This window comes from Pagrus pagrus (assembly GCF_965226575.1).
Source record: "Pagrus pagrus genome assembly, chromosome: 7".
Lineage (NCBI taxonomy): Eukaryota > Metazoa > Chordata > Actinopteri > Spariformes > Sparidae > Pagrus > Pagrus pagrus.
This window is the reverse complement of record NC_140191.1, coordinates 504,471-526,495: the sequence shown is the minus strand read 5'-3', so window position 1 is coordinate 526,495 and position 22,025 is coordinate 504,471. Positions and strand designations below refer to the sequence as shown.

General features: G+C 46.5%; 3 protein-coding genes across 10 annotated transcripts; 2 read left to right on the top strand and 1 right to left on the bottom strand.

Annotated features, from left to right (window-relative positions):
* Positions 1-28: 28 nt before the first annotated feature.
* Positions 29-2,919, bottom strand: LOC311260578 (E3 ubiquitin-protein ligase DCST1-like). 5 transcript variants are annotated; one of them, XM_084358588.1, is made up of 7 exons: positions 2,497-2,919; positions 2,006-2,096; positions 1,655-1,801; positions 1,003-1,077; positions 784-912; positions 536-675; positions 29-116 (listed from the first exon to the last, which is right to left on the bottom strand). In XM_084358588.1, exons 2-7 carry the CDS (start codon positions 2,040-2,042, stop codon positions 51-53), a joined length of 594 nt encoding a protein of 197 aa, XP_084214714.1. In that variant the 5' UTR covers positions 2,043-2,096; positions 2,497-2,919; the 3' UTR covers positions 29-50. The 5 variants fall into 5 exon arrangements, with proteins under 5 accessions (XP_084214714.1, XP_084214716.1, XP_084214715.1 ...); XM_084358590.1 differs by lacking the exon at positions 2,497-2,919 and adding an exon at positions 2,203-2,267; XM_084358589.1 differs by lacking the exon at positions 2,497-2,919 and adding an exon at positions 2,135-2,150 and having other exon boundaries at positions 2,006-2,104.
* dcst2 (DC-STAMP domain containing 2) lies at positions 1,040-16,947 on the top strand. 4 transcript variants are annotated; one of them, XM_084358581.1, is made up of 17 exons: positions 1,040-1,104; positions 3,017-3,137; positions 3,654-3,913; positions 4,625-4,795; positions 5,237-5,338; positions 6,131-6,325; positions 6,509-6,574; positions 6,659-6,872; positions 7,328-7,485; positions 7,577-7,741; positions 7,810-7,977; positions 8,218-8,318; positions 11,002-11,162; positions 11,249-11,373; positions 15,039-15,132; positions 15,327-15,476; positions 16,674-16,947. In XM_084358581.1, exons 1-17 carry the CDS (start codon positions 1,086-1,088, stop codon positions 16,918-16,920), a joined length of 2,517 nt encoding a protein of 838 aa, XP_084214707.1. In that variant the 5' UTR covers positions 1,040-1,085; the 3' UTR covers positions 16,921-16,947. The 4 variants fall into 4 exon arrangements, with proteins under 4 accessions (XP_084214707.1, XP_084214706.1, XP_084214705.1 ...); XM_084358580.1 differs by lacking the exon at positions 1,040-1,104 and adding an exon at positions 1,407-1,470 and having other exon boundaries at positions 16,677-16,947; XM_084358579.1 differs by lacking the exon at positions 1,040-1,104 and adding an exon at positions 1,407-1,470.
* A 601-nt stretch (positions 16,948-17,548) lies between these two features.
* LOC311260543 (protein S100-A14-like) lies at positions 17,549-21,983 on the top strand. Its single transcript, XM_084358491.1, has 3 exons — positions 17,549-17,773; positions 20,951-21,079; positions 21,240-21,983. Exons 1-3 carry the CDS (start codon positions 17,762-17,764, stop codon positions 21,408-21,410), a joined length of 312 nt encoding a protein of 103 aa, XP_084214617.1. The 5' UTR covers positions 17,549-17,761; the 3' UTR covers positions 21,411-21,983.
* The last annotated feature ends 42 nt before the right edge of the window (positions 21,984-22,025 follow it).

Below are 22,025 nucleotides of genomic sequence, written 5' to 3'. Positions count from 1 at the left end.
CCCCTGTGACATCACCACAACCCCCCACAGTCAAACACCAAACACGGACTTCAGCAGTTGACATGTGGCTCATACAGTCGTACAGACGTAGAGACGTGAGCAGACAGAGAGGGAGGCTGATGGGGAGAAAAGGCGTGTTAGTGTCTCGTATCTGCAGAGAGTTTCTTATTTTCTCTCTTTGTTGCTGCCCGGGACGCTTTACCAACCCAACATGTGGCTATTTGACGTCCTGGGAATGAGACTCAACTATCAACTATCTTTGTGGTGCGTTCAGGAACAGCTGGGACAAATCCTGCTGACTCTACCTTTAACTTTAATAGTCTTTGAATTATATTAATATGACGTGAGCTTCAGTTAGCTTTGACCACAAATGTCCTTCAGAGGGAGACTTTTTACTCTGATACTCTGAGTACATGTCAGAGCCTGTACTCGATTACTTTTACTGGAGTAAAGAAGCTGAATCAGTGCTTTTACACGAGTATGTGAATGTCTCCTGGAGGACAGACTGTGAGGACTTCCTCTGATTCTCTCTCACCATCAGCTGCTGTGTGATGAGTACGACCGGTCTGACGGCGTCCCTCCACAGTAACCTGCTGTGATGGACCTGCAGGTCCAGGTTGCAGCTCAGAGACAGAGCGGCCGTCTCCACGTTACGCTGGATGTTAGAAAGTGGTCCTGTGACATCATCACGAGACAGAAGGACATTTAAAGTTACTGCAATATATACGTGTGTGTGTGTGTGTGTGTGTGTGTGTGCGTGCGTGTGCGCGTGCACGCGCTCACCTCTGCACAGCACAGACAGCATGAACAGCATCAGGTAGGCTAGTCCACGGGAGCCGAGCATGCTGGGAAACATCAGAAGGACCGAACATCTGGAGGAGGCTGAGAAGGCTCCGCCCACTGCGAACACAGCTGGAACAGATGTGTGTCAATGTGTGTGTGTGTGTGTGTGTGTGTGTGTGTGTGTGTGTGTGTGTGTGTGTGTGTGAGACGTCTCCTTACCAACAAACAGAGCTGCTGCTGCCAGCTGCAGGTCAAAGGTCAGCGGGAGGCTGCAGGAGACGCCCAGGAAGAGAACTGAGGACATGAAGGGAAAGAAACGCAGTGAGATGTTTGTTTGTGTTTGAGACGTTGGTGTCAACATCACAAATCAATCAATCAATACATTAGTTCAATAATCAATGAAACACAAATATAGATATTAATGAATTTATCAATGTGACACTGATATTTCTATTTCAGTTTCTGTATTTGTGTTAGATTTATGTTTGACCAGCCAACACAGTCGCCTGAGCTCATCTGCATAAATACACTGAACATGTGATGAAGTAATAAATCACACGGAAACAGGAAAGTGAATAAAACAGGAAATAATACAAAGTTTAAAACAAAGTGCTGATGTTCAACAGCACCTGAGGATCATGTCAGACATCCAGCTGCTTCATGCAGGAGCAGTGGAGGCAGGAGGAGGTCGGACTACCTCACTTATAATGTTGTTGATCAGCTTCTGATCCATTTATTGATCCGATCACAGACACATGTCTTCCGGGTTCAGACTGATTCTGTGGTTCGTGTTATTGTATTTAATTAACGCGGTTCGGTCTGAAGACACGTTACTGTTACTGAGTCATCCGCCTGAGCCAGTGGACGTTACCTGCACCGCTCACTGCTCCGAACAGCGTCCTGAGGACCAGGTGAGCCACCTGGAGCTCTTCTGATTGGCTGAAGAAAAATCCATAGACGGCAGGAGGCAGGTAGGTCAAAGAGATCCTCTGCACAGCTGGAGGACAGAGACAGACAGCTGGACAGTAGCGCGGAGACAAACTACAGACTGTAAACATGTGGCTAACGAAGCTGCTACAGCTAGCCCACTATTAACTCACAGTTAGCTGACAGTTAGCTGACAGTTAGCTAACAGTTAGCTAACAGTTAGCTGACAGTTAACTCAAAGTTAGCTTAAATTTTGCTTTAGAAACACAAGAACAGTGTAAAGATGTCAACTGACTGCTGTGAGGAGCTGAAGGTGAGTTCAGGTGAGTCATGATCCTCTTCAGTGTCTCTGAGACTGAGTCCTGTTGGTCAGTTGGTCTGTGGTCAGTTGGTCTGTGGTCGGTTGGTCAGTTGGTCTGTGGTCAGTTGGTCTGTGGTCAGTTGGTCAGTTGGTCAGTGGTCTGTGGTCAGTTGGTCAGTTGGTCAGTGGTCTGTGGTCAGTTGGTCTGTGGTCGGTTGGTCAGTTGGTCTGTGGTCAGTTGGTCTGTGGTCGGTTGGTCTGTGGTCAGTTGGTCTGTGGTCAGTTGGTCAGTTGGTCTGTGGTCAGTTGGTCAGTTGGTCTGTGGTCAGTTGGTCTGTGGTCGGTTGGTCAGTTGGTCTGTGGTCAGTTGGTCTGTGGTCAGTTGGTCAGTGGTCTGTGGTCAGTTGGTCTGTGGTCAGTTGGTCTGTGGTCGGTTGGTCAGTTGGTCTGTGGTCAGTTGGTCTGTGGTCAGTTGGTCAGTGGTCTGTGGTCAGTTGGTCTGTGGTCGGTTGGTCAGTTGGTCTGTGGTCAGTTGGTCTGTGGTCAGTTGGTCAGTTGGTCAGTGGTCTGTGGTCAGTTGGTCTGTGGTCGGTTGGTCAGTTGGTCTGTGGTCAGTTGGTCTGTGGTCAGTTGGTCAGTTGGTCTGTGGTCAGTTGGTCTGTGGTCGGTTGGTCAGTGGTCAGTTGGTCAGTTGGTCTGTGGTCAGTTGGTCGGTTGGTCAGTTGGTCAGTTGGTCTGTGGTCGGTTGGTCAGTTGGTCTGTGGTCAGTTGGTCAGTTGGTCTGTGGTTAGTTGGTCTGTGGTCAGTTGGTCAGTTGGTCTGTGGTCGGTTGGTCAGTTGGTCAGTTGGTCTGTGGTCGGTTGGTCAGTTAGTCAGTTGGTCTGTGGTCAGTTGGTCTGTGGTCAGTTGGTCAGTTGGTCAGTTGGTCTGTGGTCGGTTGGTCAGTTGGTCAGTTGGAGCTTCTGGAAGTCTCAGAATGACATCATGTTTGTTTTGTCTCCATAGAAACAGGAGTCAGGGAGACTCAGAAGATGAAGCGTGAGGAGAGGCGGAGACACCTGATGAAGACTGACGTCAGAGTCCAGGTGGAGAGGGGCGGAGTCACACAGGCTGTCAGACTGAACAGGTGAGCAGCTGTTAGCTAGCAGGGAGCTAATGCTGAATGCTAAAGCTGTCAGATAAATGTAGGTACTATATTTCCAGTGTAACTAAGTACATTTACTCAAGTACTGTACTTAAATACAATGTTGAGGTAGTTGAACCTTTTACTCACTAGATGTTTTTGATAACTTTAGTTACTAGTTACTTTGCAGATTACATGCTGTAATTTTTGCTCATTTTATCAGCAACCAAGTTGAAAACAAGACAAACACTGGATCAATGATCAATCGATCATCACTCGACCTCATTGATCGAACACAGCTCAGACAGAAATGTAAAGATATGTAGTTACTTTTACTGGTGATTCTGAAGTACATTTACTATCAAATACTTTAATACTTTTACTCGAGTACTGTTCATATCAATGACTCTCACTTTTACCAAAGTAATATTTTAAAACCGTATCTTTACTTTAAGTACAAGTACCTCAAATACCTTTGTGCAGTACTGGAGTACCGTTGATGTCATCGTTCCTCCTCAGGTCAGCAGGACGCTCTGGGCGCAGCAGGTGGAGGAAGGTCAGAGGTCACCTGTATGAGGGGGGGCGGAGCCTGGTGGCGTTTGCGTCGGGGCTGCTGTTGGCGTCTCTGCATGGGGTCGCCGCTCTGTTCCTGCAGAATCAGTCGCTGTGGTTGTGCGTCTACTCCACGCTGGCGGTGGCCGTCCTGGCGGCCTTCGGTCTGGGACTGTCAGCCGGCGTACGGGCCGACGTCGCCGTGCTGCTGCCTTCACTGGTCTCAGGTCAGTGTGTTCGTCAGACCTCCACCGGGGGCACTAGAGAGCTCAGTTATCCCTCTGTCTCACTTTTAATCATTACATTTGTTATTATTTACAAGAAGTGGACTGTAATGTAACTGTACATTTACTCAAGTACTTTGAGTAGATCTACAATGTTGGCTTACTCAAGTTTACTTTAAGTAAAGTATTTGTACATTGTGGTATCAGTACTTTTACTCAGAGATGGAATAGAAAGTACCTAAAAGTCATACACGAGTAAAAGTAAAGATGTGGTGTTAAAAAAGTCACTCATATGAAGAGTACTCGAGTAAAAGTCTTAAAGTATCTGATATTAAATGTACTTAAGTGAGTACAGTACTTAAGTATAATTTTGAAGTACTTGTACTTTACTTGAGTAATTCCACTCCACTACATTTATCTGATTACTTTAGTTCAGATTTTCAAACAGTGACTGATGATCAGCTGACTCACAGTTTATTCATACATGTAATATATGAATCAGTTACTTTACTGGTACTTTTTAATATCAGATACTTTCAGACTTTTACTTGAGTACTCTTCACATGAGTCACTTGAGTTACCTTTATCTAAAGTAACACCTCCAGATGTTTGTCAAAACACTTTTATTCAATAAAGTTTATTTGGGGCTCCTGAATAGAGGCGTGGCTTGTGATGGGGGCGTGTCCCTCCTCCTCGTCCTCTCTTCTGTTTCAGCTCGGGGGAGGAGCTTCCTGTTCTTCCTGTTCGGCTCGATGCTGCTGTCCGGTCCGCTCGCCAACACGTTAGAGAACACGGAGCGAGCCGCCGCCAGCCTGCTGTGTGGAGCCGAGCTGGCAGCCAATCAGACGCAGGAACTGATGCAGAGAGCTGCCACGCCCCTTTTCTGTAAGACCCGCCCACCTGTGTCATCACTACACAACAGGAAACAGGAAACAGCTCTGGTGCTTTTACTTTGACGCTTCAAATACATTTTCTTGCCAAAATACTTTGAATACTTTTAACTGTAATGGAGTATTTCTGCAGTACTTGTAGTGAATACTTCACATGTTGCAGCAGTATGTAGCAGTGTTATCCTAAAGTCACCGTCTCTGCTTTATGAGTACTTTTACGTTTGGTACTGAGAGTTCATGTTGATGCCGAACACCTTTCTACTTTTACCTGAGAAACATTCTGAGCACAGAATATTTTTAAAGTTCTGGATTCTCCCTCCGGCGCTGTGAAGAGGTCCGACTGTGAGCTTCAGTTCAGACTCTTCATTATTTGATGTTCAGTTTTAAATTGTGTGTGTGTGTGTGTGTGTGTGTGTGTGTGTGTGTGTGTTCACAGCTGCGTTGGACAGAATCAGAACCATCAGCAGTACCGCCCTCTCCATCGCAGGACGAGTCCAGAACTTGGTCGGCGCTCTGACCGACTCCGCCCGTCATGTTGGTGAGCGGCGCTGCAGTTTGATGAGTTTGAACACAAACAAACAGAAATGTATCTTCAGCTTCTGAACACCTGGAAGGTCCAAGAGTTCTTGAGGGGTTTAATGAGTCCTGGAGTCCTAATGAGACTGAAGGAGTCTTTGACTAAGTGGTCTCAAGGACATCATAAGGACCCATAGCCTCTCTCAAGGACCCCTGAACCTTGGACTCCTGGAGAATGCTCATGAACATTTTAAACTTCTTTAAGCACTTCAGGAAACTCTACATGGACCCATAACCTCCCTTAAGGAGGTCCTTGAAGAGGTTGCACTGAGGTTATTGGGTCTTTGAGGAGATTATGTGTCCTTGAGGAGAATCAGGAGTCATTGAGGAGGTAGTGGGGTCCTTAAGGAAAGAGTGCTTAAGGAGGTTATGGAATTTCTTGAGGAAGTTCTACAAACCTTGAAAATGTTGGGGTTCTCATTGTGGAGCTCTGGGAGTCCTTAGAGACGTTAAAGAGTGCTTCATTAGAAGGTCTTGAAGTAGTTTTACAGAGCTTGAAAATGTATGAGTAGTCCTTGAGGAGGTAATAGGGTCCTTAAGGAAGTTCCAGAAGTCCTTGGGAAGGTTCTCGATGAGGTTCTTGAAGGCAGTGAAGAGGGTTTTTTGAGGCCTTGATGAGGATTTAAGGGTCCTTGAGGAGGTCAAGGGGTCCCAAGTTATGTAAAAAATCAAAGTAAATATTTTGATAATTAAACAGTGAATATCAAACCCAGAGTCATGTGATACCTCTGACCTCTGACCTCTGACTCTGCAGCTCGCACTCTGAGGAACGTCCTCCACTTCCTGGTTGACATCGGCGACGTCTGTAACGCCAAACTGGGCTCTCCGTACAGGAAGTGCCGGCAGGTGTTGGCCGAGGCTCGTGCCGACTGCTCCGAGCTGCTGGGAGACTTCGACTTCCTGTGTGACATCGTGGACGGCTTCCTGCCGGTCTGCAGCATCGCCCGCTGTGCGTTCGCTGACATCATCGCCTACGTTTACTGTCAGAAGACTTTAAAGGAGCATTGCACTGATTTGACAGTTTATGATAATTATTTTTCAATAATTTTCTGAAATATTGTTCAGTTATTAAGATGTTAGTGAGTTTCTGTCCTCGTTTTCATCTTTGCTACTAATTCTGTGTCTGTTTCAGCCGGCGAGCTCTTCTGCACCATCCCCTCCTACATCGCCGACCATCTGAAGAAACGTCTGGCAGCTCGTAAGTTCAGTGATTCTTTGTGTTTTAAACCTTTATTGACAATGTTAACGCTGACACTGAGCTGGTGAGTCTGTCCTCCTACAGCCGCTGTCGCAGCGTTTGAGCGACTGAAGCAGGAGTTTGATTTTAACCTCTCAGCCTCGGTGACCTTTGACCTGGACGCCAACAGCAGCCGCTCTCTGCAGCAGGTGTCTCAGGACATCATGGAGGAGGTTTCATCAGAGCTGCGGGTGTTTCAGAAGCTGAGTCAGCCACTGGTGTACAGCGCTCTCGTCCTGCTCGCCTGGTCCTTCCTCAGGTCGGTGCTCACGCTCACATAACTAAACTACTACTAAGTTCCACATACTGAGCATTTAGCATGTTAACGTCCCCTTGTTATGCTAACATGCTAAATGTTAAAGTGTTAGCAGAGCAACACGCTAACTGTTCTGATGATACAACGCTAAAACTAGCATTTGAGAAAGAGAACAATCAACTTGTTTTCATTAGCATGATAAAAGCTAAAATGCTAAATATCAAACTGTAATCGTTAGTGCTTTAACATCCTGACGTTAGCATGCTGTAGTATGTCAGCTAACATGCAAGCTAACATGTTAACTGAAGGCATATTAGAATGCTAATGGGGTCACATTAGCATTTCCGCATGTGTGGATAACAGGTGTGTAAAGACCCTCAGGGGGCGCTGGTGAGGTCACAAACCTTAAATTGTGTGTGTGTGTGTGTGTGTGTGTGTGTGTGTGAGTGTGTGTGCAGGGCGGTGCAGTACAGACGCAGGTACCTCCATGAGCTCGACTTTGATAACGTCTACATCAGCGCTCAGTTTGAAGAGCTCGACAAGCAGCTGACCTCAGGGGGCGGAGTCTCAATCCTGCCAATCACAAGCAGAGAAGCACAGACCTACATCACACCACGTGAGTACACCTGTGTGTGTGTGTGTGTGTGTGTGTGTGTGTGTGTGTGTGCGTGCGTGTAGTGAAGTAAAGCGAAGCGTCCGTCCTGCAGTGTCGTTTCACCTGACGGCCCGGGAGCAGCGGGCGGTGTTGGTGGGCGTGGTCTCGGTCCTCAGACACCTGGTGATGGGCGGCATGCTGGTGGCGCTGGACTTCCTGGTGTTCTGGATGCTGGACCAGGTGCACCACCAGGTGAAGGGGGACATCGTGGCCAGAGGTGAGACAACCCACCTGATACGAATGAGTCTGTGATGTCAGTCACCATGGTAACATGTGTCCCATCAGCTCCGGTCACGGTGGCGGTGCAGGTGAACGGGTCCGGTTACGCCTCCGATATCTTCAGAGACCTGGTGGCCTCGTTCAACGTCCTGCAGGGAGGAAACATGACGGTGATCAGCAGGAAGTGTCTGCTGGAGCCGTCAGAACCGGACTACCTCACCTGCTTCATCCTAGGTACACAGGAAGTGACATCATCAAGTATTCAAATACTTTACTTCAGTAAAAGTACTAATGCCACACAGTACAAATACTCTATTACAAGTCCTGTTAAAGTTAAAGTTTGTGAGATCAGGAAAATGCTCTTAATGTTCTCTGGCTGCTGAGGAGCCTTTGAGCAAAGCTTTTAACCTCCAGCAGATGTTCTGATGTGTCCACTGGTTTCACTGGTTCTGAAGGTTCTGCTCTGTGCTGCAGGGTTCCTGTTGGGTCTCTCTCTGCTCGTCTCTCTGACCGGAGGACACGTGCAGCGCTGCAGACGACTCGTCTGTGCTTCATATCATCCAGAGAGAGAGCTGGTACACACACACACACACACACACACACACACTGATATATATTTTGCAGTAACATTAAATGTTGTGTTTCTTTATAACACAAACAGCAGATGAGAGGATTTGAACTTGGGCCGTCCTGCAGGCGGCGCTCTCCTCCGCTGCTCTTCAGTTGTTGCCTCTTAAAGAGGGTTTCTTGTTTCTCTGTGAGGTCATGAGGTCATGAGGTCATGTGACGTGTGTCGTCTGGCTGTATGAAGGTGGAGGAAGAAAAAACCTTTTCACCTTCTTTGTTCACTTTGTGAATCAGCTTCAGTCTCGTCTCTGCGTCCTGTCCTGTGTCATGATTTGTTGTTACGTGGTGTTCATTGGGGCTCTGTTTGTCCAGTTTATAACCGTAATAAAGCCAGGAGATAAGCTAATGCTAAAACACTGAACGTCTTGTAAAGTTGCAGATTCCTTAGTTCATGCAGATCATCAACGTAGTAGTTGAACAGTGTGATCAGGAGGTAACGTTAGCATGCTACTTACTGTTGTCGTACCGAGTTGGTTGTAGTTATTACGCCGAACACAACGTCACAACTTGCGATTGTATTTAGTAACTTAGTAAGTTATATTTTCAGACGTTACTAAACACATTCACGCCCAAGCGCTGTGTTTTGGAAGTAACTTAGTCGGTGCAGTCACTACAACCAACTCGGTGTGAGAATAACTCTAGCATGCTAATGTGCTGTGCAGCCTTCATGCTAACAAACTACCAGCTGCTCTCTCTGAATCGAGCTTGTTGTCGGCACTCGGTTGAGGTTTTTTCAGACGGTTTTGTGATTCGCCGGCTCCGTCAACAGATTCACGTGTATTCATTTTCCCCAGGGAGGCTCGTACAGCGACAGTGTTTACGACACTGGTAACAGATAATTGCGCTTCTCAACCAGCCGGGGGCAGTAATGAGTCCAAACTACCTAGTGTTGCTTTAAGACCAAGAAATACTATGAAACATTACTGTTGCACTGACTTTTATGTTGGGCCCTTTTTTGATCTATATTGAGCCAGAAGTATATCTCACAGAACCAGTTTGGATTATCTGGTGCTAATATGGTGTTAAAATGCACTAGAATACAGGAAATGGCATCTACTTAATTGAAGATGTTCTGGGGGAGAAGTTCTCGTGGATCCTAACTACAAACTAACCTGAGGAGTCTGTCCAGTGAGTCTGTTTTCAGGCTGTATAATGAGCCGTTTGTAACGTAACGTGTCTAAAGTGCCCTCGGGAACACGTGGAACTGCCCCTGCCCTTCAAAAAGTCTGTGCACACCACTGCAACCAGGTGATGTAAACTGATCAGGTGACATGTAGCAGAAGAAGAAGAAGCCTGAGGGCAGGTCCTCCTGTAAGCCCCGCCCACTTATGCTCTCACTGTCAAGGTGTGTTTATAAACAGACAGGTGAGGAGCTGCAGTCTGTTATCAGAGCAGCACAAGAGCAGCTGCTGTGGGTGAGAGGTCAGCAGGCAGAGAGGCATCTGAGGAATCTGCAGCCTGAGACGAGGAACACGTCTGGACCTGCACCCAGAACACAGAACACACAGAACACACAGAACACACAGAACACAGAACACACAGAACAGAACACACAGAACACACAGAACACACAGAACAGAACACACAGAACAGAACACCCAGAACACACAGAACACACAGAACAGAACACACAGAACACACAGAACATACAGAACACACAGAACATACAGAACACACAGAACACACAGAACATACAGAACACAGAACACACAGAACAGAACACCCAGAACACACAGAACAGAACACACAGAACACACAGAACATACAGAACACACAGAACAGAACACACAGAACACACAGAACATACAGAACACAGAACACACAGAACAGAACACACAGAACACAGAACACACAGAACAGAACACACAGAACACCCAGAACACACAAACCACACAGAACAGAACCGTTATGGGAGGTAGCTGTTGTAACTAAGTACAATTTGTAGTTCCTTGCACTTTGAGTATTTCCATCATCTCTTACTTTATTCTTCCACTCCACTACATTTATCTGATCACTTTAGTTACTAGTTACTTTACAGATTACATGCAGCATCAGAGCCAAAGCAGCACATTTTCAGAATCACACTGATACTTAAATACTTGTATCATCAAATACTCTGAGACTTTTACTCGAGTACTATTCCAATGGGAGACTGTTCACTCTAATAATATAACAGCTGGGGTATGACTGGAAATATGTGATAATGCTAAGCTAACTGTGTTACTGTGTGTTCTTTAATGAGGTGAGAGTTCTGAAGGATCCGGGTTGGTACAGTGGAACCGGATCAGTCAGCGTTTAGCTCGGTTCCTTGTTTTCTTGTGTTCGTCACAGCTTCTGTCTCTCAGACTGAAACTGCTGGAGGCCGAACGGCTGCAGGAGCTCTGCTGCTCCAACACGTGTCTTCATACAGCCGGCGTCACGTTCACAAACACACTCTGTTCCTCATCCTGCTGTTTAATCCCCCTTTAACCTTTGTCATGTGTGACATCAGCGTGTTGCTCAGAGGCTCCTCGGCAGCAGCAGTCGCTGTTCAGTAAGATGAAGCCATTAAAACTGACTGAATGTGTGAAGAAGAAAGAAAGTGAAACATGAACCTGACGAAGTTCCTGCTGTTGTCTGTGTGTTCATCAGGAGAGGATCCGGTTCCTCCAGCAGCAGATCCTGGATCAGAGGAGGACGGTGGGGAGAGCCCTGAGGTGGTCTGCAGCCAGAGGAGGAGGTGGAGGAGGAGGAGGAGGAGGAGGAGGAGGAGGAGGAGGAGCAGAGAGTGGTCTTCAGACTCTCCTGCTGAGGTACAAACATGTGAAACATGTTTTATGATCCTGAAGTCTGAATTAAATCTGGATCTTTTTAAATGAACCCTGTCTGTGTGTCTCAGGTTACCTGGAGGAGCTCACCTGTCTCACCTGCTCGGTCTGTCATCAGTCAGCTGTCTGTCCTGTGGTGAGGTGGTGAGACAGGGGGAGGACAACGTGGTCGTCTGTGACGTCCCACAGTGTACAGGTACGAGCTGCTAGTCCCGAGTCCTTTCTGACACGAGGTTAGCGATGTAAAACGGTCTAGGACGGGACAGGACGGAGGAAACAGGACAGGACGGAGGAAACAAGACAGGACGGAGGAAACACGACAGGAAGGAGGAAACAAGACAGGACGGAGGAAGCAGGACAGGACGGAGGAAACAAGACAGGACGGAGGAAACACGACAGGAAGGAGGAAACAAGACAGGACGGAGGAAGCAGGACAGGACGGAGGAAACAAGACAGGACGGAGGAAACAGGACAGGACGGAGGAAACAAGACAGGACGGAGGAAACACGACAGGAAGGAGGAAACAAGACAGGACGGAGGAAGCAGGACAGGACGGAGGAAACAAGACAGGACGGAGGAAACAGGACAGGACGGAGGAAACAAGACAGGACGGAGGAAACACGACAGGAAGGAGGAAACAAGACAGGACGGAGGAAACAGGACAGGACGGAGGAAACAGGACAGGACGGAGGAAACAAGACAGGACGGAGGAAACAGGACAGGACGGAGGAAACTCTCCGGAGTAAATCAGAATCAAACTTTTATTAAACAACACAATAAAAAAACACACAACCCTTCAACGATGACAAAGCTAGCTTAGCTTTAGCCTGCAGCTATCTTAGTGATGAAGACGATCAGCCGACTGGTGCCAGAGGAAACTCTGACTGCGTCAGACATGTTGGTTAATTTCTTCATCAGAGATCCTTTATTGATTTGTTTGTGCAGGGGGTTCACTCTGGACAGACTTGAGAAACTGAACTAATTTCTCTCTTTTGCTGAATATTACAACCATCTGTTGATCTTCACACTCTGTGTTGTGACCCAGAGAGGATCTTTATTTAACCAGCAGAGTCAGTGAGGAGAATAAGCCTATTGTTACTGTGTGTGTGTGTGTGTGTGTGTGTGTGTGTGTGTGTGTGTGTGTGTGTGTGTACTGAGGGAGTGTCCTACAGCTCAAACTGTTGTTGACTCAGCTGAAGTCGGACAGATAACAGACTGTAACTGTAACTAAACACAGACCTGAGGCCATTTAACCGTTCAGCCGCCACTTACTGCACAGCTGGACGAAAGTCAAGAGCTTAAAGGAGCAGTTCACCTAAAAATGTAACCTCAGCCATCATCTCCTCCTGATGATATAAAGTCAGGCTCAGCCTTCATCTCCTCCTGATGATATAAAGTCAGGCTCAGCCATCGTCTCCTCCTGATGATATAAAGTCAGGCTCAGTCATCATCTCCTCCTGATGATATAAAGTCAGGCTCAGTCATCGTCTCCTCCTGATGATATACAGTCAGGCTCAGTCATCTTCTCCTCCTGATGATATAAAGTCAGGCTCAGTCATCATCTCCTCCTGATGATATAAAGTCAGGCTCAGCCTTCATCTCCTCCTGATGATATAAAGTCAGGCTCAGCCTTCGTCTCCTCCTGATGATATACAGTCAGGCTCAGCCTTCGTCTCCTCCTGATGATATAAAGTCAGGCTCAGTCATCATCTCCTCCTGATGATATAAAGTCAGGCTCAGTCAACATCTCCTGATGATATAACGTCAGGCTCAGTCATCGTCTCCTCCTGATGATATAAAGTCAGGCTCAGTCATCGTCTCCTCCTGATGATATAAAGTCAGGCTCAGTCATCATCTCCTCCTGATGAGATAAAGTCAGGCTCAGTCATCATCTCCTCCTGATGATATAAAGTCAGGCTCAGTCAACATCTCCTGATGATATAAAGTCAGGCTCAGTCATCGTCTCCTCCTGATGATATAAAGTCAGGCTCAGCCATCATCTCCTCCTGATGATATAAAGTCAGGCTCAGTCATCATCTCCTCCTGATGATATAAAGTCAGGCTCAGTCATCGTCTCCTCCTGATGATATAAAGTCAGGCTCAGTCATCATCTCCTCCTGATGATATAAAGTCAGGCTCAGTCAACATCTCCTGATGATATAAAGTCAGGCTCAGTCATCGTCTCCTCCTGATGATATAAAGTCAGGCTCAGTCATCATCTCCTCCTGATGATATAAAGTCAGGCTCAGCCTTCGTCTCCTCCTGATGATATACAGTCAGGCTCAGCCTTCGTCTCCTCCTGATGATATAAAGTCAGGCTCAGTCATCATCTCCTCCTGATGATATAAAGTCAGGCTCAGTCAACATCTCCTGATGATATAAAGTCAGGCTCAGTCATCGTCTCCTCCTGATGATATAAAGTCAGGCTCAGCCATCATCTCCTCCTGATGATATAAAGTCAGGCTCAGTCATCATCTCCTCCTGATGATGTAAAGTCAGGCTCAGTCATCATCTCCTCCTGATGATATAAAGTCAGGCTCAGTCATCGTCTCCTCCTGATGATATAAAGTCAGGCTCAGCCATCGTCTCCTCCTGATGATATAAAGTCAGGCTCAGTCATCGTCTCCTCCTGATGATATAAAGTCAGGCTCAGTCATCGTCTCCTCCTGATGATATAAAGTCAGGCTCAGTCATCGTCTCCTCCTGATGATATAAAGTCAGGCTCAGCCATCGTCTCCTCCTGATGATGTAAAGTCAGGCTCAGCCATCGTCTCCTCCTGATGATATAAAGTCAGGCTCAGCCATCATCTCCTCCTGATGATATAAAGTCAGGCTCAGCCATCATCTCCTCCTGATGATATAAAGTCAGGCTCAGTCATCATCTCCTCCTGATGATGTAAAGTCAGGCTCAGCCATCGTCTCGTCCTGATGATATAAAGTCAGGCTCAGTCATCATCTCCTCCTGATGATGTAAAGTCAGGCTCAGTCATCGTCTCCTCCTGATGATGTAAAGTCAGGCTCAGCCATCGTCTCCTCCTGATGATATAAAGTCAGGCTCAGCCATCGTCTCCTCCTGATGATATAAAGTCAGGCTCAGCCATCGTCTCCTCCTGATGATATAAAGTCAGGCTCAGTCATCGTCTCCTCCTGATGATGTAAAGTCAGGCTCAGCCATCGTCTCCTCCTGATGATGTAAAGTCAGGCTCAGTCATCGTCTCCTCCTGATGATATAAAGTCAGGCTCAGCCATCGTCTCCTCCTGATGATATAAAGTCAGGCTCAGCCATCATCTCCTCCTGATGATATAAAGTCAGGCTCAGCCATCATCTCCTCCTGATGATATAAAGTCAGGCTCAGCCTTCACCTTCAGACAGACGCACGCTGACACTTGGGGCTGAGCAGCTTCAGTGAAGATTTCACTTCAGCTGACTTTGATCAGCGTGCAGGGAGAACTGTTCCTTTAACTTCCTGTCGGAGGCTGAAGGTGACGTCTTAATAAATGTTCAGCTTCACGTTTGACTCGAGCGCTGATGAGTTTCTGACGGTGAACAATAGTTTTTATAACAATGTAAACTGACATGAAGTTAATTCTCCAGTTTGTTACAAATCATGTTTTTTTCCCACAAAACGATCAGAAACAAGACAAGAAGGACTTTTTAAAAGAGTTGGACCTTGTACTGGTTCTGGTGGTGACTCTCTGATGTCACACAGTGACGACGGTATGAAGTTCAGTTGTTACAGATGAGCAGAGACGAAGCTGCTCTCTGACCTCCTGCAGTTAAATCCACTTCCTGTCAGTCGTTCAGCTCTCGTGTCTCCGTCTCGTCAGTTTTAACGAGCTGCTGCTGTCTTGTTTTCGCAGGCCTGTACTGTCGGCCATGTTTCCACAGTTTGGGAAACACGTGTGTCGTCTGTGCTCGACCTCCGACCTGCCAGGAAGACGGCGAGGAGGAGCGGTGAGTGTTCAGAGCCGATCAGACGGCACAGTTACAGTTTAATGTTGTAAAGAAATTATTCTGATCATCAGAGACCACCCGAGCTCAGTGAAGGTGAGGTTCTGCCTAACTCCTCCACATCTCTGCAGCTCGGTCAGCTCTGTGATCTGTCACCATTTCTGAGTTTGACTTCCTGCTCTGCTCGTTTCTCTCAGCGACTCCAGCGACGACGAACAGCTCAGCTCGTCTGCAGCTCAGAACTCGACTCAACTCACCGACCGCAGAGCGAAGAGACCGACGAGGACGGTCTCAAACTGCGACGTCAGGAGAACACAAGGACACGATGGAGGAGAGAGTGGCAGCAGGTGGGACACCTGATTGATCACCTGAGCACCTGATCGATCACCTGAGCACCTGAACACGTTTCCATGACCACAATAATCTGATAACTGTCAGGTTATGATAATAATCTGATTTGATTAGTTGATCAGTTGGATTTCTTTCCGAGTACACGACGTAAAACTTTTTTTTCTTTCAACACATCATGACATCACTACGTCAGTCGTCATGACATCACTACATCACTCATTATGACATCACTACGTCAGTCATCATGACATCACTACGTCACTCCTCATGACATCACTACGTCACTCCTCATGACATCACTACATCACTCATTATGACATCACTACGTCAGTTGTCATGACATCACTACGACACTCATTATGACATCACTACGTCAGTCGTCATGACATCACTACGTCACTCCTCATGACATCACTACGTCACTCATGACATCACTACATCACTCATTATGACATCACTACGTCAGTCGTCATGACATCACTACATCACTCATTATGACATCACTACGTCAGTTGTCATGACATCACTACATCACTCATTATGACATCACTACGTCAGTCGTCATGACATCACTACATCACTCCTCATGACATCACTACATCACTCATTATGACATCACTACATCAGTCGTCATGACATCACTACATCACTCATTATGACATCACTACGTCAGTCGTCATGACATCACTACGTCACTCATTATGACATCACTACGTCAGTCGTCATGACATCACTACATCACTCATTATGACATCACTACGTCAGTCGTCATGACATCACTACATCACTCATTATGACATCACTACGTCAGTCGTCATGACATCACTACATCACTCCTCATGACATCACTACATCACTCATTATGACATCACTACGTCAGTCGTCATGACATCACTACGTCACTCATTATGACATCACTACGTCAGTCGTCATGACATCACTACATCACTCATTATGACATCACTACGTCAGTCGTCATGACATCACTACGTCACTCCTCATGACATCACTCCTCACGGCGTCTCCTCGGTCCTCGTGGATTTGTTGTCTCAGAACCTGAAGTATTTCTGTGGCTGTGAACTCGAGCAGAAAACGCCGCTCGTGTTTTCATCTGTTTCTTTACGTTGTGACGCGTTCACAGAACGTGACGATAAACCTGATGACGTGTGTTGTTGTTACATGAACACTTGAAGCAGTGAAGCAGACACGACCTACCAGGACCGACCCGGGTCAGACGACAGCGACGCCTCCTTCGACTCCTTCACCTCACCGGAAACCTGCAGCCTCCAGGACCAGACCCTCCAAACTGTCATCATACACACACCGGACCGTCCCCAAGACCTCCAGGACCTTCCAGGAACCTCCAGGACCCTCCAGGATCCTCCTGGACCCAGTGCCCAGGACCCTGATATAGAAGTGTGTGCCGGTTTCACTGCGTGATTAAAGTTATTAAAGCATGAAAAAAGATCAGATCTGGTTCTTTTAGTTCGAAGTTCTGACCCACATTCAGCAGCTTCTTCTGGAGCTTTCAACAGAACCTCGGTCCTCTTCAGCTGTCCGCCTGTGACCGGTGGAGATGCAGTCAGTAAACTTCACAGGTGTGTAGTTGAGTTGAAGTGGAGGCCGACTCTGCGGTTGATTCAGTCATGAAACCTTCAGCTCAGCAGATCTGGACCTGAGAAACCATCAAACATGTTCTCCACCTGGATCAGCACCAGAAGTGAATGAGGTGTGTTCTGGGCCCAGAGTCCTGCTCCACCTGAGCCTGGTGGAAATGTGTTCTGTAGTTTTTGTGTCATCCTGCCGACGAACCAGCAAACCAGTTCAAAATGTGCTGCTGAGGTTCTGATGCAGAAAGTAATCTGTAACTAAAGTGATCCAATAAATGTAATGGAGTACTGCCACATCTGTTCCGTCGGCTGCTCGAGTACAAATACTTAGTTACTTTCCACCCTGCAGGTATTCTGACTGATCTCTCCAAGTGTTCACGAGCCCTCAGGTGTTGTCCAGTAACACACCTGTGTGTGCGTGTGTGTGTGCGCGCGCGCGTGTTCGGGTGTGGCTGATCTGATAACAGACAAAGAAACTTTACTGAAAGTTAGGAGACAAACAGGAGCAGAGAGAGGTGCGTGTGCGTGTGCGTGTGTGTACAGTGGGAGGACTCTCAGCAGGAAACTGTGTGTGTGTGTGTGTGTGTGTGTGTGTGTGCAGCCCGTCAGTCTCTCGCGCTCTCTCGCTGTGTCGGGCTGTTTTCGGGCTGTTGGACATCAGCGCTGCTCAGATGGCGACCAAGGTAAGAGACGCGGGCTCAGCGCGGGCTGATCGATCAGGTATCGATCGGGCTGATCGATCAGGTATCGATCGGGCTGATCGGATGAGGGCAGAGCGGTTCTGATGAGACGTGTTTGATCCAGATTCAGATTCAGATCAAAAAAGTTTCTGAAAGTTCAGACTGATGAGGAAACGTGTTATTACACGTCATCACTTCCGGTCCGCAGCAGGTGAAGAAGAGTTTTAACGTTTTTATTGAAATTCACACCGCGACAGCACGGTGCGTTCAAATACACCGAGGCTCTGCAGGAAAGACGAGCACTCCGCTCAGCGATTACAAGCTACAGACTCAAAGCAACAAGAGGAAAGAAAAGTACTGTTGTCTTCTTAAATGATGTGTTAGGAATGTACTTTATATATATATAGTATATACTTATACACACATGTATACACATGTATATATGTGTGTCAGTAAAAGAAGAAACAACCGTAACATTCTGAAATTTGAGCTAGAAAGAAAATACTCCATTACAAGTATTTGCATCAGAATATACTCAAAGTACCAAAAGCTAAAGTAAAACTCGTTCAGCAGAAACATCTCGTGTGTTTCTGGATCGTAACTGTTGGACTGTTGGTTCTGTAATGTCTCAGCTGAAGGTGAAGCTCGCCTCACTGCTGCCGGTCAGTAATCTGAGTCTGTACACAGAAATATAACGTAGTGTGATGTGGAAATAAGTACAAGTACACTCAATGAGTACTCACATGTACTTAGTTACATTCCACTACTGTAGGTGTGTCAGTAATATGAGCATGAGGCGTTTTTCTTCTCCTCCTTCTTCATAACTCTGTGCGCTCTTATTTTGAAATGTGATCAAACACACAAACATACTTTTATATAATAAACTGTTTGTTATTTGTGACCAACTCTTTTTGTTCTGTTGGTCCAGTTGAACACGAGCCAATCGATGTCTGTTTGACTTTCAGCCACGCCCACACTGATGATCTTTAGTCACAGCAAGTTAATCGTTTTATGATAATTTACTTTTCTATAAAACCAGATGAAGCTGATTATTGGCTGCTCACACAGAGACTCTCGATCTGTTCATCAATAGAAGTGATTGGTTCCTTCAGACTGAGACGTGAACATCATCATCTCAGTCTGACATGAAGTCACAGAGCCGCCATCAGTGTGAGCAGGACTCGGTTCTGACCTCAGAGTCAAACACTCGATGTTTGTTATCTGTGTCCCGTGTGAGGACGTGTGGACGAGCGTCCGATGAGTCTGAGCTGCAGCCGTGGTTCTGTTCTCTGGACTCAGCAGCTGCTTTCATATCAGCACATTTCCGTTGAATCTTGGCCGAGCAGCTCTGCAGCCGCCGCCCTGTTTCACAACAGCAGAGGTTCCTCAGAGAGCAGCTCGGTCTGATCTCACGCAGCCCGAGGCTCGCAGCTGCTCGGGGCCCCTCACACTCCAGGGGCCACTGATGCCGTCATCATTTCAGTATTTAAAGAGAAACTCCCAGATTTTTTCAACCCTCAAACTCCAACATTTGTGAGCGGAGGCCGTTTGATTTAAAGCTGCTGAGCTCCTACAGAGTCGACACTGACAGCCTGGTTCAGTCCGGTCCGTTTGACTCAAACAGCCCGAGACACAAATCACAGCGTCACAGCACGTTGTCCTCGTCCTCGTCCTCGTCCTCGAAAGAGATGTTGAGAAGAGAAACAGAGGTCAGATCCTCGACAGACGGACGGACAGGAAACACTGTGGACGTCACGCAGACGACAGACAAAACATCACAGAGCTATGTTGACTTAACCTGCTAAATATACCTCAGCAACACAACTGCTAACAACCCTTAAACAATCTGCTCACACTTAATCCTCAATGCTAACATATTAATCGTAGTGCTAATAACACTGCTAGAGCTCTAAAGAGGCTACACCGCTAACAATACATCCAAGAAGCTAACACACTGTACACAGCGCTAATCACACTGCAGGCTAAACAAGACGCTAACAATTTATCCAGCGCCTGCCAACTTTTAACACACAGTGCTAGTCACACTGCTAACACTTTACATAAAGAGCCAATCAGACCGCTAACATGCTAAACACCCTGCTAACTCTCTAAAGACATTGCTAGCTCTTTATCCACAGTGCTAACACTTTACACAGAATTGCCAATCACACCGCTAACACTATGAAACTGCTGTGAAAAGTTGTATTTTAATTTATATTTATAAATCAGCTTCCAGACCAGCAAAGTAAACAGCTGTTCATAATTTGCGACAACCGTATAATGTTAAATAAAAAGCTCAAATGCTAAAGCAGCTTGCACACCTGCACACCTGCACACCTGTAGCTGTTCTCAGTGCACAGTTGAGTCTGTACATGTAAATGATTAACTGTGATTGAACACAATTACTTCACTGAATCATGAAATATGAACAGTGGATGTTTCAAATCAAACTGATTCTGATTGGCCGACAGGCTGAATGAGTCACTGCAGAGATCCTGTGTTGAAACAACGAGTCACGTGTGTCCGTTAGTGTCCCGCCTTAAATCAATAAGAGACACAGTGACGGCTCGTGCACTTTATACTTTATACTTCCACTCCAGATAAATAACAACGTGTCAGGACATGAAGCTCAACCAGCTGTAACATTAGTGATGAACACATGAATGCATCAGTCATTATAATTAAATAATAGAATATGGAGTTGTTGAAGAGCATTCTGGGACTTGTAGTAAACCTCAGTCAGATGAGGCAGGTCGGTGTCCACCTGAAACGCTCAGAGTGAGACGTCGCTCTGTTTCTTCAGCTCTGTCAGCATCCTCTCGCTGAGTTTTGAGTTTCTGGCTGTAAAAACACTTTCAGCTCAGATTGTAGAAATTCCTGAGATTCCAGCTGTGGAGAGTTTCTGCTCCCAAACTGTGGCAGCTGGAAACAAACATCCAGCGTTCATCTGGATTTACCTTCAGAAAGCTAATCGATAAAAGTGATCGAACGCTGACTCGTGGACTTTCTCTGCAGCAACTTTTAAGTCTATAAAAGGTTCATAGAAGTCAATAATGTGAATGTTTGGCTGGAAAATTGATAATGTGATCCTTAAAGAAAGCCATCAGAGCTGTTTAGTTCCTGGTTATTGATCACTGATCACTGATCATAATGACGGTCTGTGTTCTGCTGCTGTCTCAGTACTCAGATTTAGAGCTGGCCCTCAACACGCTGGTCACAGAGTTTCATAAAGCTGCAGATGACGGACCGACCATGAACACCACCCAGTTCCAGACCATGATCTCCAATCAGCTGCCTTCATTCTCCAAGGTAGGCCATGACATCACAACTCATCCTCCAATCACAACACACGTTCTCTGGCGATGAGTCCTCCGGGCCTGAGGATCAGAGCTGAACGCCACACGGTCGACGTCAGCGTATTTTAACCGTTTCCATGCAGTCGTGCTCACTTCCTGTTTCCTGTTTGCAGACTGTGGAGAATGAAGAAGGTCTGGCCCAGGTTCTGGAGCAGATGGGCGTTCAGAGCGGTCAGAACATCTCCTTCGAGAACTTCTGGGCTCTGATCAACAAGCAGGCCATCCAGCTGTTCGGAGCCACACACAAAGAGAAGAACATCAAGTGTGGCTGCCTCCTGCAGTGAGAGCTGCAGCACACCTGAGACCACCTGCATCACCAACACACCTGAGACCACCTGCATCACCAACACACCTGAGCCTGTCTGTCTCTGTGCTGCCCACAGGGGGCGCTGCAGACAGGAAGACGCACAGAAACAACAGAAGAAGAGTCTCACTGACACAGCTGAGCTACAACCTGACGCATGTGGGAGGACCAACGACGATAATAACTGAATCATTCGATTCACTGAGGAATAAGTCAAGAATGAATCCATCACACACGCAGAGAAGTCAAACGTTAAGACGATCGGTTTCATTTAATGACTTGTTATTGTTCACACATTCATTTTCTTAATCTTCATCTTTGGTCCTCCATGATGAGCTCAACATTAAACTGCACGCTTTAAAGAAAACTGATTCAGTTTAGTCACTTCAGTCTGTAAAATGTCTCCACATGTTATTCATGTCATTAATAAAACTGATGTTTTGATACTAACATCTGATTTAATGTAACTGTTGTGTGTCTCTGATGATGCAGTTCAATATTTATGTTCTCTGTGTCAATAAATGTTGTCGCCACTTTTGATATAACGAACCAACCACAGTGTGTTCAGTGAATGATTTGTTTGATCGTAATAACC